We start from the raw sequence: 14,948 nt of genomic DNA on the forward strand, positions 1-14,948 counted from the left end.
AAATATTTCATCCCGCCGGGATTTAGATCAGTGTCTCTGCTGTAGATCTGTGGAGATGGGGACAGACTTAGGGTGAGGCTGAGGTGACAGCTGAAGTCGACTACTCCCTTGGAGTTCTGAACAGATTCTCGGGTACCATATGTAGAAGATGATATTTAAGCTGAGAATAAATAAAAAATTAAATTATTGTGTGTATGTATGTGTGCACACTTGTGTATGGGTGTAGAAGATTTTTTTGAGTATGTGCTTGTATACGTATTTCTATGCGGTGCGAGGTCGATATCAAGTGTTTTTCTCACCTCCTCCCAAGGCACAGTTTCTATATAAAAATCGGCATTTATTTATTTACTTACCTATTTTTGGTGTGTGTGTATGTATGGGGTTAAGTGAATGTCATGGCAACTGTGCAACAATACCTGTGTGGAGATCCGGGAAGAATGTGTGGGATTCTGTTCTTTCCTTTTACCATGTGGATCTCCAGGTTTCAGGCTTAGTAAGAAATGCTTTTACCCACGTAGCCATCTTGCCAGCCCTCCACATTGCTTTTGAGATAAGGTCTCTCAAACTCTGACCTAGAGTTCTGACAAATTGGCTCTACTGGCTGGCCAGTGGGCACCAGGGGTCCTTCCGTATCTATCTCCCCAGTACTGAGGTTATGGACACGTGCTACTAAGCTGGGATTTTAAATGGGGCCTGAGGATGGTAGTTATCTCCCCAGCCCCATTTCATATTTCTTGATTACTTTGCCAGGAAGTGATTTATATCACTACCCTCTAAGTCCCCCAAGTGCCCATCTCACCGCACCCTTGATAGCACTGAGTTTTATCGATTTTCTAAATCTTTGCCAATTGCAGTGGGAAAATTTGTTATCTCGTGGTGCCAACGACTATTTCTTTTGTTTGTGACAAGGGTAAACTGGCTATGTGATCTCTCTCTCTCTCTCTCTCTCTCTCTCTCTCTCTCTCTCTCTCTCCCCCCTTCCCTCCCTCCCTCTTTCCCTCCCTCTCTCCCTACACTCTCTCTCTGAGACATGGTCTCACATAGCCCAGGTTGGCTTAGTTTTTGCTGTGCACTGTGGATGAACTGGAACTCTTGACCTACCTTCCTTTCTTCCACCCTCCCATTGCCTGGACCACAGGTATGCATCGCTGTGGGCATGTCCTTTGGCTTTGCAAACATCCTTCTTACTTGTGTTCAGGTGTTCTCCACCTACAGGAGTCTGTGGTCACTTCCACCCCTCCCCAATTTAGCATCTGTGGCCATTATTTGGCCACGAGGGTGGGCAATTCTGAGGTAGCCTACTTCCTGTCATTTGGTTCATTTACTGTTTTCTTAAGCTCTTGTCCATGTAAAGTTTTAATTTTTCTTCTGCTGATCACTTGGTTTCTAAGGATATGTGGCTTCATTCTTGCCTTTGACTTCTTTGGATTCGAAGAAGAGAGTTTGAGGATGGGGTCTACAGTTCAGTGGGCAGAGTGTGCCCAGAACACACAACGCCTTGGGTTCCAGCTTAAACACCACTTAAGTTAGTTGTGGAGGCAAAGACCCGTAAGCCTAACGCTAGGAAGGTGGAGGCAGGATCAAGAGTTCACGATGATCGTCAGCTGCAGAACTTTTGAGGCTAGCTTAAGATACAATAAATCTTGTCTGAAAAAAAGGGTTGGGAAGTTCTAAGAAGGTGTTTCATGGGAGTCCACCCTCAAATGCCAGGTAGGTTATGCACAGCTCATCATTTTATTCTCAAAGCATCCACATGGGAATTTATTTTTAATATTAATTTAATTTTTTATTTTTTGAGATTTTATGCATGTATACAATGAACATGATCATATATACCCTCAATTCCCCACTAAACTTTCCCCAAATACCCCAAACATAGGCTCCTTCCAAGCTTGTTTTTCTTCGTTTTTTCTTTTTTTTTCTTGATAAATCATTAAATGTGCTTAGTGCTGCCCATATGTGTATACGTCTGGGACCAGCTATTGGCGCACGAGGAATTTATCCGTGGCAATATGTGAATGCCATGGAGGTATTGTGAATCAAACCTAGGTCCCCTGCAAGAACGAGTGTTCTTCTGAGCCAGCCATCCTCCCAGCTCTGCAAGTCATTCAGAATACTTTTATTGATAGATAATAACTGTACCTACTTATGAGGGTAGAATGTAGTAATTCTAAAGACAGCCTCAAGACAAAACAATTCCTTTTGTTTCATCTGATAGAATGAGATTGAATTTAGGGCCTCATCCATGCTAGTTAGCCAAACGCTCTACTACTGAGCTACAGTCCAGTGCTTGGTGTGATAACTTCTGTTATCGTTTTGTGTACAATGACCAAATTGCAGTAATTATCATATCTACTCCCTAAAATGCATCTGTAGATGTACTTGTATTGTTGTGTTGGGAATATTCAAAACTATCCTTCTCAGGTATTTTGAAACATAGAAGTCACCTTTGTGTGCTATAGAACTTGAGATTATTATTATTATTATTTTAAGACAGGGTTTCCTGTAGCTCAGGCTCGTTCCTAACTTGCTAACCAAGGATCACGTTGAACTTATTTTCTTTAGAATTCCTGATCTTTCAACCCTCACCTCTGAATGCTAAAATGACAGGGATGTGCCACCACACCTCATTCCTGCGGTGCTGGGAAATGAATCCAGGGTTTCCTGAATGCTAGGTAACAGGCTGTGCCTTGCTGGATTATTAGCAGCCTTTAAATTGAACCTCCTTCTTCTCTTCCCTCCTAATCCCTTCCCTCCCTTTGCACTCTATGATTTTAGGAGATCAACTTTTCTTTTTAGCTCATGCCTGTGAATGAAGACAGTGGTGTTTGTTTTTCCATACTGGGGTTATTCACTTAACATAAATTCACTTAACAGAATAGTCATTTTACAGAAGAAAAGCAAGGGCGAGGTTGGAATATAGATCCGACATTAGGCAGCCCAAATTGCCTTTTTGCTTTGGTTTTACCCTACTAAATCCTCTTCCGACAACTGAATGCAGTTCAAGGTTAATTTTTGGCTGAGGCAATGCGTGGCCGCCTCTATCTTCCTGTTATCTCATCCTGCTGAGGCAGGAATGCAGGACTTTTTTTTTTTTTGCCCCCCCTCCTCTTAGAAGGAAATGCAGAGTCCAGCTAAGCACCAACCTTATCAACAGGAAAGAAAAGGGACCAGAAAAGAGGGAGTCAAAATTCTATTTAAAAAATATCTTAAAGGCTGGTAGATGCACTTGCTGCTAAGTCTGGTGACATGGGTTTGAGCCCCAGGATCCGTGTGGTGAAAGGAGAGAGTTGATTTCAGCAGATTGTCCCCTGATGGCCACACCCGCACTGCGGCATGCGCCCATATGCATGTATACACACACACCCACACACAAATAAATAGAAGAATGACCCCATGGCTCGGCTCCTGAGTTAGGTTTTGGCTTCCAGTTGGTCTCAGAATTAGTGCCATCTTCACAACTGAAATCCCTTACTAACTTTGGAAAGCTCTTTTGTAGTTCTGGGCTCCAATCTCCTCTTTTGCTAATCACGCTACCTCTATATTTTCTACCAGTTGTAGTTTTTTTTTTGCTACTTGAACTCTGATGGGTTCCTTCTATCATTCTCCCATTTTTGTTTCATAATCATCGGTTCTTGCTTAGTGTTAGTTTGCCATTATATCTTTAAGCAATTTTAACTTTGCTTTAAAATTTATGTGCACATGTATGCAGGTACCCATGGAAGCCAGAAGTTGGATATCCTAGAGTTCTAGGAGGTTGTGAGCAAATCGACCTAGATACTGGAAACTGAACTCAGGTCCTTCACAAAAGCAGCAAGTGTTCTTAACTGCTGATCCATCTCTCTGGTCCTTTCTTTACCGTTAGAAATATTTGTTTTTGATTGTACATTTTTATGTGTGAACATACTTGTCATAGCACACATGTGAGATCAGACCATTTCTTTTTCCACCTTTGAGTGGGTTCAAGAGATTGAACTCAGATCACCAGACTTGCATAGTAAATGCCTTTATCATTTCAGCCATCTTATTATCCTCCTCTTGTTCTTCCTGTTATTCTTTTACTCTTCTTGTTTCTTCCTTTTATTCTTGTTCTTTTTGTTCTTGTTGTTGTTCTTGTCTTGTTGTTGTTTATCACCAGCACCCCTCCCCCACTACCACCACACCCCCCCCCATCATCATCATCTTTCTGAATCACTTACTGGATGCATTGTAAAGTTCACTGAAGGCTGGTTGATATTTTCTATTTCCTCTGACGTAAATTCTTCCAGGTGGGGAGCTTGTGGAAACTTCATGTTGTGGCCATGAGTTTGTCTCTTTTCCAAGTTTTTTTTTTTCCTGATTAGACTCTTCTGAGTTTATGTCCTTTCTTTGTGCTTTGTATATCAGAATAAGAGTATCCCACATTTTCTTGAGTACTGGGGAATGGTCATTAGGCCATGTTCTCTCATGAATTAGCCTTTTCTTAGGATTTTACAGTGTTTGGAAATAGAGGGTTTGAATGTGTACTTGGTCTATGACTCTTAACAGAAGTCCAATCTCTTCCCTATAAACGGTTGCAGTTCTGTTGGGTTATCTCCGAGGATACTCACAGATATTTTCAATACAGCAGAACATGCCAGGATGGATAGGAGAGAGGCTCCTGAGACTTATCTCTTTCTGAGGGGCTACAGGCAGTTAATGATGACTGGGAAAGGAAAAGTCATTTCTTCAGTAGTGTAGATATTGGTGAGCTGTCATGATCACCATGACAGAAATTAAGAAATGCGTTGTTTTACATAATAATATTAGTCAGAAACTGCTTTGTTAATAACCTACCATTGGGGTATACTGTCTTTGTTATTTAATACGTTCTCCTTTGCCAGTTTCATACATGTGTGCAATTCATTTGATCATTTCATTCTTTCATTACAATCTCTTATTTCCCTTCAGTCCTGAAGAATTCCTTCCTATTCTCAAGTCATTCTTATAATTTTATTTCTTACAATATTTATTTATTGTTGTTTTGCGTATGTGTGCACATGTTTGCCATGCTGCACAAGTAGAGAACAACTTTGTGGAGTTGGATTGAACTAAAGTCATTAGATTGTTATTAGCAAGTGTTTTTTACCCACTGAACTTCCTTCCTTCCTTCCTTCCTTCCTTCCTTCCTTCCTTCCTTCCTTTCTTCCTTCCTTCCTTCATGACTCCCTGACTCCCTCCCTCCCTCTCCCTTTACCCAGCCCTCTCTCCTCTCTCCCCCCACTCTCCTTTCTTTCTTAATGATTCACTAAGTTTCATCAGGCTTGTTTGCATCAAAATGAATGTTAGTTTATTACTGGATCATGACAGCTTACCCATGGCTACTGAAGAAATGGCTTTTCCTCTCCCAGTCATCAGACCTCCAGGAAGAGAAAGGCCTCAGGAGCCTCTCTCTTATCCATCCTGGCAAGTTCACTGGCTGGATTTTGTGCAGGTAACCACGGTTGTTGTGCGGTCATGAGAGTAACTGCCTAATCACATCCAGAAGACAGTATTTCTCAGCACTCTTACCCACTCTCTGGCACTTATTTTCTTATGGCTCCTTTGACAATAACCTTGGTGGTGGTGGTCTCCATGTGAGTATGATACAATGTCCCGTTTACAGATAAGCACTCAGTTGTCACCTATTCTGAGTTGTCCTATTATGAAACTCTGAATTAACTCTTGATCACTGCAAAAAGTAGCTTCATTTGCCAAGGCTGATAGCAACACTAATTTATGTGCACAAACATATATATTTAGAAGAGAGTTTGACATTATCTTTTATCAAAACAGCATTATTATGTTCTCCCTTAAGGCAGGTGCCTACACTGGCTTTTAAAACATTTTTTTCTTAAGTTAAGACTTCCTCTATACATTGAAGGCTTTGGCATGTCCAAGTACATCACTTACTTCAGATAGCATTTCACAAACACATTTTCTGTTTTGTGAATTGTGGGGAGAACTTCAATGTTTTTACCATATTGGGATTGGGCTTCATTTTTAAAATTTATTTTCATTGTATATATTTCTTTATTTAAATTTCAAATGTTATTCCCTTTCCCGGTTTCCTGTCCATAAGTCCCCTATCCCCTCCCCTTCCCCATAAGGGTATTTCTCCCTTCCACCCCCCCTTCCCACCCTCCCGACATTCCCCTGCACTGGGGGTCCAACCTTGGCAGGACCAAGGGCTTCCCCTTCCACTGGTGCCCCAACAAGGCTATTCTCTGCTACAGGGTTAGAGCCCAGGGTCAGTCCATGTGTATTGGTTTAGTCCCTGGAAACTCTGGTTGGTTGGCATTGATGTTCTTATGGGGTTGCAAGCCCCTTCAGCTCTTTCAGTCCTTTCTCTAATTCCCCCAAAGGGGGTCCCATTCTCAGTTCAGTGGTTTGCTGCTAGCATTGACCTCTGTATTGGACATGCTCTGGATGTGTCTCTCAGGAGAGAACTATACCCGGTTCCTGTCAGCCTGCACTTCTTAGCTTCATCCATCTTACCTAATTGGGTGGCTGTATATGTATGGGCCACATGTGGGGTAGGCTCTGAATGGCCGTTCATTCAGTTTCTGCTCTAAACTTTGCCTCCCTATCCCCTCCTATGGGTATTTTTGTTCCCCCTTTTAAGAAGGAGTGGGAGCATCCACATTTTGGGCTTCATTGTTTTTGGCATTAACAAATGCCCCAGTGATACAGGAATAACAAAGTACATACTCACAGCAAAAATTGAATATGGCAGACCATGCACCTGCCAATGTTTCCAATCTTTTCAATTCAGATGTATTTTTTATATATCATTAAAGTTAGCATCTGTTTAAATAATAAAAAATCCTGTATTTTTTTTTTCCTGAATACAACCAGTACGGGTTTGGGACTGCTATTCCCTCCATTTTGCACATAAGGCTTTGGAAACATCTGAAGTGACCTGAATTTCCTTAGAACACCTGGCTAAGAGAATAGGAATCTGGTTAAAGCAGTTACTTTTCTTTTGAATGAAAAAAATTAAATCGAGGGGATGCAGAAATGGCTCACTGGGTAAGAGCACTGGCTACTCTTCTACTAATCTAGGTTCAATTCCCAGCATTCAAATGGCAACTCATAACCAAACTGTAACTCCAATTCTAGTTGATCCAGTGCTCTTTTCTAGCATTCACGCACACCAGGGATAGATACATAGAATACACAGACATACATGTAGTCGAAACACCCATACACATTAAACAATGAGATGGTAATAAGATATTTAAAAAAGAAAATTTAAATACCTATGTAAGTATGTTATGTATAATAATAATTACACATATTTGTAGAGTATGCTATACTTTTAAAAATCATATTTAGTGTGTGTGTGCTTGTGTACATGTATGCCACAGCATGTGTGTGGAAATCAGAGGACAACTTGTGGGAGTTGGTTCTCTCCTACCATGTGGGCTTCGGGGATCGAACTCACGCCATCAGGCTTGGCAGCAAGTCCCTTTACCACTGAGTCATACATCATATTGAGTATTGATCTGTTCAGGGATACTGTCACACCCATGTGCAGTGTGCACATGTGTGTGGTATGTGCATAGATGCATGTGGGAGAGTCTGGAGGATGCTGGGTGTCCTCCGCTCTTCCCTGCCTTCTTCCTTTGAGACAGAAGCTGTCACTGAACCTAGACATAGGCTCAGAGCTAGCAAGCCCCAGCAAGCCTCTTACCTTCATCCCGTGTGGGGTTATGTGTGTATGTATACCTAGCTTTCCTGAGATTTGAACTCAGGTTTTCAGACCTACTCACAAAGAAACAGCTCTGGCTCTATATTCCTTCTTTCTTTGTGTTCTGAACATTTAAAATCCTTTCTACTAGTTGTTTTGAAATACTTCTCTGCTAAGCATCTCTGGTGAACATTCAATTACTTATACTTACTACCAATTCAGTAGTACTCACTACTACTGCCTTACCTTTCTGTTTCTTCCCAGGCAGCGTTTCTCTGTACAGCCCTAGCTGTCCTGGAACTCACTTGGTAGACCAGGCTGGCTTCAAGCTCAGAGACCCACCTACCTCTGCCTCCTGAGTGCTGGGATTAAAGGCATGTACCACCTCCCAGCTACCCTGATTTTATGTAGAACATTCTGGTATACTTAAAATATAAAATTACATTTATTTAATGTATACATGTGTGAATGCAATGCATACTTAAATGTATGCACACACACACATGTGCACTACAGTATGCATGTGTTACTTGTGAGAGTCAGTTCTCTCCTTGCACTCTTGGGGATTGAACTCAGGTCATCAGACTTGGTGGCAAGTGCCTTCATCTTCTGAGTCATCTTGCCAGCCAGCCTTTATCTATTGATTCTATCTATCTGTCTGTCTATCTATCTATCTATCTATCTATCTATCTATCTATCTATCTATCTATCTATCTACCTACCTACCTACCTATCTATCTATCTATGTATCTATGTATCTATGTATCTATGTATCTATCTATCTATCTATCTATCTATCTATCTATCTATCTATCTATCTATCTATCTATCTATCTATCTATCTAATATCAGAGCTCCTACTGATTCTTTTATACCTGCCTCTGTTCTTGTTGAAGGGCTGGTATCATCAGTTTTGACTTTTTGAGCCATTTAATGCCTTCATTGTAAAGTTCATTCAAAGTTAGTACAGTCCCTAACCTGTTAACCCTCATTTCTTAATCCTCCCTCATTCTAGATTCTGGTGAGCATCATTTTACTCTACTCTTTTTCCTTCCGCTGTGGCTGCAGACTGTCCTTGAACTTGTTATGATTGAGGCTGGCTTCATATTCTTACCTCCTGAGTGTTGGAATTATAGTTGTGGGTTTTCCATTTATGTCGTATGCTGGGTAAGCAGTCTGTCACTAAGATACAAGCCCATTAGTGAAGGTAGATTTAGCATAGCAAAATATTCTGTTTGCTGGGAGTGTGCCTAGCCTGGAAGTCTGCTTCTGGAGGGAAGAAGATTCCTGATACTCCAGGAAACCAAGCAGCGGTTTGCTTGTTTGCAACCAAGAGAGGCTGTGGAGACCAGAGTGGAGTTCTGTGGAGTTCCCTTTTCCTGTTTCCTTGTCCTGCCTTGGCCCCTTCACTAGGAGTGACCTCACTCTCTTTCTCTGTTAGTTCCTCTGCTATGACCACAGGAAGGCCCAACCCACACTGCATCTTCTCTAAAGAAGCACAGGAGTCTAGCTATCTGCTGCCCACATCTGGGTTCCTGTGGAGGTGGAGGGACCAGTGGTTGAGGGCTCAGACCAAACCCCAGTCAGAAGGCATTCATGTAGGGAGGTGGAGCTCTGGCCTGCCTCACGGGCTTGCATGAGAGCCCACTGTTCAGCTCAGCTTGGCCTGACTTGTCTTCTGTTTGACTATCTTTTCCTGCTCAGCGTTGTATGGGCATGTGCTGGATATGGCTGCCTTTTATACTTTGAAACTTCTTTCCTTCCCTCCCTTTCTTTCTGCCCTTTCCTGATTATTTCCCTTTTTTCTTCCTTTTCTCTTCCTTCTTCCCTTTCCCTTCATCTTCCCTTCCTTCTCCTACTCTTCCTTTCTTTCCTCCTTTGCTTTTCCTTCTTCCTTCTTCCTTCTCCCATCTTCTTTCTTCCTCCTTCCTTCCACTTCCCACCTCCCCTTCCTCCTCCTTCTTCCTCCTCTCTTTTCTCTTCCACCTTCCCTCTTTGTTTTCTACTAATATTATTTGAAGCAATATCTCACTATGCTGCTAATCATGCTGTCCTCAAATGCATCATCTGCCTACCTTGGCCTCCTTCCAAGTGTGGGAGTTACGGTCATACTGCGTGCCACAACACTGGCTATTATGTTTTTGATATGTTGTTTTGGCTATGATGTTTTGGATTAAAATTCCAGGGCTGAAATGATCTTCCCACCTCAGTTTCCAAAGATGCTGGGAGTATAAGTGCACACCAAGATAATGCGCTCTCTCTCTCTCTCTCTCTCTCTCTCTCTCTCTCTCTCTCTCTCTCTCTCTCTGTATAACAGAGCCCTGGCTGTCTTATACTTGCTTAGTAGATAGACTGGCCTTGAACTCACAGAGATCTGCCTAACTCTGCCTTCTGAGTGCTGGGATTAAAGGCATGCACTGCCCAACACCTTCCTTTTTCTTAAAAAATGTTAATATGTCTGTTTATTTGTGTGTTCGTGCACATGCCACAGTGCACATGTGGGGGTCATAGGACAGCTGATAGGCGTTGGTTTATCTTCTTCCAGCCTGTGGGTTCTAGGGTTGGCTTTCAGTCTATCAGAGACACCTGCCCCAAGTTCAGGGAGAGATCCTATCTCAGAGGAATAGTTGGGGAGTGATGGAAGAAGATGTGTGATACCTTCTGGTCCCCATGTGGATGTGCAGGTGTGTTCATATACTCACCAGACAGATGCATACATAGATTCCAAACACAAGGAAATTCAGGGGTGCCTTCAGGCCACAAAAGATGTACAGGGTTTGTGAACAAGTGAAAAAGTGGCAGGCACAATGGCTGGGTGTTAAACTGGTGGTGAGATGGATGGGAGGTGGTGAGGTGGTGAGTAGACAAGGGAGGTGATGGGTAACGAGTGGACAGTTGTCTTGGGTGGACCTGATGGACAGACAGGTGGTTGGATGGGTAGACAGACAGGTGTGAAATTATGGCCATGGATTCTGAGTTATAATCTGGGTACCATCCAGGTGATTTTATTATTTTAGTTTTAATGTGTTGTTTTTGGTGTATATGATTGTGCGTGCGTGCATGTGTACATGCATGCATGTGTGTGTGTGTGTGTGTGTGTGTGAGAGAGAGAGAGAGAGAGAGAGAGAGAGAGAGAGAGAGAGAGAGAGAGAGAGAGAGAGGTGCCATGACGCATTTGTGGAGAGAAGTGGTCTGACTTGAGTACTGGTCCTCATCTTGTTTGAGACAGGGTCTTTTCATTCTGCCCCTGTGTCTGTTAGGCTAGCTGGCCTGGGAGCATCCAGGAATTCTTTTGTTTCCTATTGCCACAGAAGTACTAGGATTAAACACATGTGCTACTGTTCTTTTTGAATCCTCACACTTGCTCTCATGGTCTCATTTGGGTCAGACTCCTGTTTCTGGTGCTGAGACAGCTATGAATGTGTATTGCTTGGGCCTACCCAACGTATCTCAGGGGCTCATCTAAGCTAGCCTCATGACAAACTCTTTAACTGCATTGCCAGCCCCTCAGCCCCTACCACCTGATTTTTCTGAGCCTCAGTTTGGCTAGTGGAACTCTGTGGTCACAAGTTCTCTCTTTCTAGGTACATCCTTCCTCCTGTCTTCCTCTGGATCTGGGATTATTACCAAGTTCCTATCTAGACTGATCTTCCCAGGGGTAAGAAAAACACTTTGGAGGGAACTTGTGTCCTCAGAAGAAGCAGCTCTCAAACATATCTCTACTATGACTGAGGTGTTATTAACCATAATCAGACTCAGCCTCATTAGACACCCCTCTCCCAAGCTTCTTTCTCCTTATTAAATCCCTCTGTTGATCGATCCTTGTTCCCAGCCCAATCCGAGCTCCATCTGACCATTCAGTGGAGCTGGTAGACACAGAACCAATTAGAGGGATGGCAGTCATTTGAGTCAGCCTCCTGTCTCTAGTCCAAGACCTTTTAAAAAAATCTTTTCTAGGTACCGAGGCAGCTATGAATGTGGATGGCTTGAGCATACCCAATCAGGGACCCAGCAAAGTGTTTTGGGGCACTCGCAGGGGTCCAACCACACGCCGGCAAAGGGAGTTCATGCCGGAAGAGAAGAAGGACACAGTTTACTGGGAGAAACGGAGAAAGAACAACGAGGCAGCCAAGCGGTCTCGAGAAAAGCGACGTCTCAATGATGTGGCTACTGAAGGCAGGCTGGCCATGCTGCTGGAGGAGAATGCTGTACTACGGGCTGAACTGCAAGCGCTCAAACATCAGTTTGGCTTGTTACCATCCATGTGTGGTTCCCGGATGTTGCCCTTGCAAGCCTTGCTCTGGAAATCTTCCTGGACTGGGGAGTCCCATTCAGGGGCTGACTCATTCTTGCCTTTGCCTGGTGGCCATGGTTGTCTGTTCAAACCATATTCGGTGGATTCTGGGATTCCAGGCTGCTCAGGCTGCTCAGGCTGCCTGGTGGCTCAAGGGTGTCCTGGCTTAGCTGCTTCCCCCAGGTTCTTGCAGGAGTCAGAGCCCCTGTCCCACCGGATAGTTGACAGGGCCTTTCACACTGCCTTCCCAGATACTGTCTTTGGTTGTCATTTCCTAGATAGGCATGTGGGAACAAGACCAGAGCTAAAGACTTGTTGTGGCCTGTGGTCACCTGTGCCCACTGGATCTCATGCCCCAGGGTATTCAGGTATATCAATGGCATCCTCTGAGAGTTCAATGGGATTTTCTCCTAGTATGACCTGCCCCGTCCCAGGTAACAGGTCTGAGGGTCTGGCTCAGATTTCCCTGCCTCACAAGCTGCGCATCAAATCCCAAGTCTCAAGCCTGTTATGCTGAGGTTGGGAAGTTTGCCAGGGAAGCCCCCTGAGAGCTGCCTCTGGTCAGACCCAGACTTGCAAAGGGATGATTAGAATTGAACACAGATTTCTATAAGGGATGGGTGGCTTAACTGACTGGTTACTAGGATTGGACCAATCATGCAGGAAGTTGCCCTCACTGGGTGGGTCCATCTTCTGGAGCCTAGACTTGAGCTCTAAGAAGAGAGGGGATGAGGTCTCATATTGGATAATATTATAGTTTTTTACTTTCCCCTAAAATCTGAACTTTGGGTTACTTATCTTCTTCACCCCTTAATCTCTTCACTCATCGTCATCCACCCACCCATCAGTCCATCCAAATGATTTTTCCATCTATCTATCCATCCATTCATCCTCCATATTCCCACCCATTTTATACCTGTTAACTCATCTTTCCACCCCTCTGCCCCTCTGTTTACTTCTTTTATATGTATTTATTTTTATTCACCCAGTCATGTCTTTCTATTCATTCTCCCATCTATCTATTCATTTTCTACTCATTTATTCATCTTTCATCCATTGATCATCCCACCCATCCATCCATTCACCCATCCATCCACCTGCCCACTCACCCATCCATCTATCCACCATCCACCATCTATTGATCCATCAAACTTATCCTTCACTACCTTCATCTTTTCATACATCTTACCAATCTATCTCACTACCTGGCTATCTATCTATCTATCTATCTATCTATCTATCTATCATCTATCTATCTATCTATCATCTGTACTGGCTAGCTTTTATCACTGTGGGTGATGCCACTCTGAAGGTGGTACTGGGTGTTTAAGAAATCAAGGTGATCAAACCACGAGGAGCAACCAATTCAGCTTGCAGCATTCCCCCATGGCCTCTGCAGTGGAGAATCAACTTTTGCTTCCAGATTCCTGCCTTGTTTGAATTCCTTCTCTGATTTCCCTTAGCAATGGGAGCATGACCTGAGAGTTGTAAGCTGAAACAAACCTTTCCTTCTCAACTTGCTTATGGCTATTGTGTTTTATCACTGCAGTAGAATCCTTAAGACCCCTATGTCTGCCTGCCTGCCTGCCTGTCTGTCCGCCTTTCTTTCTTTCTCTGTCTCTCTCTCTTTCTTTCTTTCTATCTTCTATTCATCCACATGTTATATATATGCTGATAATAAAGATTTTAAAGAAAAAATGTTTATGGCTATGTTGTTTCATAACAGTAATAAAATTCCCAACAGCCCGTCTGTCTGTCTGTCTGTCTGTCTGTCTGTCATCTATCTATCTATCTATCTATCTCTTTTATCATCTTCTATTAGTTCATCTATCTACATATTGACCTCTTCATTAATTCTTCTTTTTATACATCCTTTCATCCATTATTCTATTCATCCATGTATCTTCTCACCCAACTATTCATATGTTTACTTATCACTCATCCTGTTCATCTGTCCATTTATTAGTCCTTTAGCTTTTATTCATCACTCCTTCCATCCATCCACCCATTCATCCACCCATCCACATCTTTACTCCTTATATTTTCCAGTTTCCATCCATCTGTTGATCTATCCATTCTCCTTTCATTTCTTTATACATTTAATTACTAATTCCTGCTCACTTTTTCTGCCTCTCATTCATCCTTCATCATTTTTTTTTTAAAACTACTCACTGTCTCCTTTCTAACTCACTCATGATCTTTGGCCTTCCCTTTGTTTCCAGCTAAGAAGTAAAGTGTAAGCCATACCAGCAGAGAAAATAATGTCTTAGAGAGTCTGAATCCTGGATACTTGGAGATCATCTTGGGGGTTTTGGGATAGGGGATCAGATGTACCTGGTTGAGATGACTTCTTTGTGTCTTGGATCAGGGTCCCATACTCCTGGAACAGGTTAAGTAATCTGTATATATGTGTCTCTGTGTGTCTATGTTCTTGTATGAAGGTTTGTGTGAATTTGTGTTTTTATGAATTTTTTTTTGTGTACCCATGTGTTTATGTTGACATGACTCTCCTCTTCTTATTGTTGACACTGAGGACCAGATAGATACACTTCCAACTGGCCAGAAGAAATAACCACACAACATAAGGCTCTCTCCTGAATACCAGAGCCCATCCCCTCTTCAGTTTCTTACTCAAGAAGGGTTTTCTTTGATTAGATTTTGAGTTGTAGGGCCCTAACTACAATTCTGGGGAGAGCTAATGGAGGCAGGTGGTACCTCTTTTCTGGTTCTTTGGCTGAGCTGTGAATGATCCTGGACAGCAGAGCCATCAGGAGTTAGGAGCATCCCCACATTAGATGTGGATGCTGGACTAGTTCTCAGTCACCCTAATGAATCAGGATAAGGACTAACCCCTACCTTACTGGATTTGAGTTAAGTGTGGTCCCTTCCACTGGGCCTGTTTTTTTCTTTAAAAGCTTTATTATCAGCATATATTTAAACATAATATTGAGTTTTGCTATGACA

At 42.8% G+C, this 14,948-nt stretch overlaps 1 protein-coding gene across 1 annotated transcript; it reads left to right on the plus strand.

Annotated features, from left to right (window-relative positions):
• Positions 1-11,661: 11,661 nt before the first annotated feature.
• Nfilz (NFIL3 like basic leucine zipper) lies at positions 11,662-12,501 on the plus strand. Its single transcript, XM_032911616.1, has one exon. The coding sequence runs from the start codon at positions 11,662-11,664 to the stop codon at positions 12,499-12,501; it is 840 nt and encodes a 279-aa protein (XP_032767507.1).
• The last annotated feature ends 2,447 nt before the right edge of the window (positions 12,502-14,948 follow it).

This window comes from Rattus rattus, chromosome 1, assembly GCF_011064425.1.
Source record: "Rattus rattus isolate New Zealand chromosome 1, Rrattus_CSIRO_v1, whole genome shotgun sequence".
NCBI classification, from domain to species: Eukaryota; Metazoa; Chordata; class Mammalia; order Rodentia; family Muridae; genus Rattus; species Rattus rattus.

Coding starts and splice junctions, on each gene's coding strand:
- Nfilz (XM_032911616.1), top strand. CDS start 11,662: ATGAATGTGGATGGCTTGAGCATACCCAATCAGGGACCCAGCAAAGTG.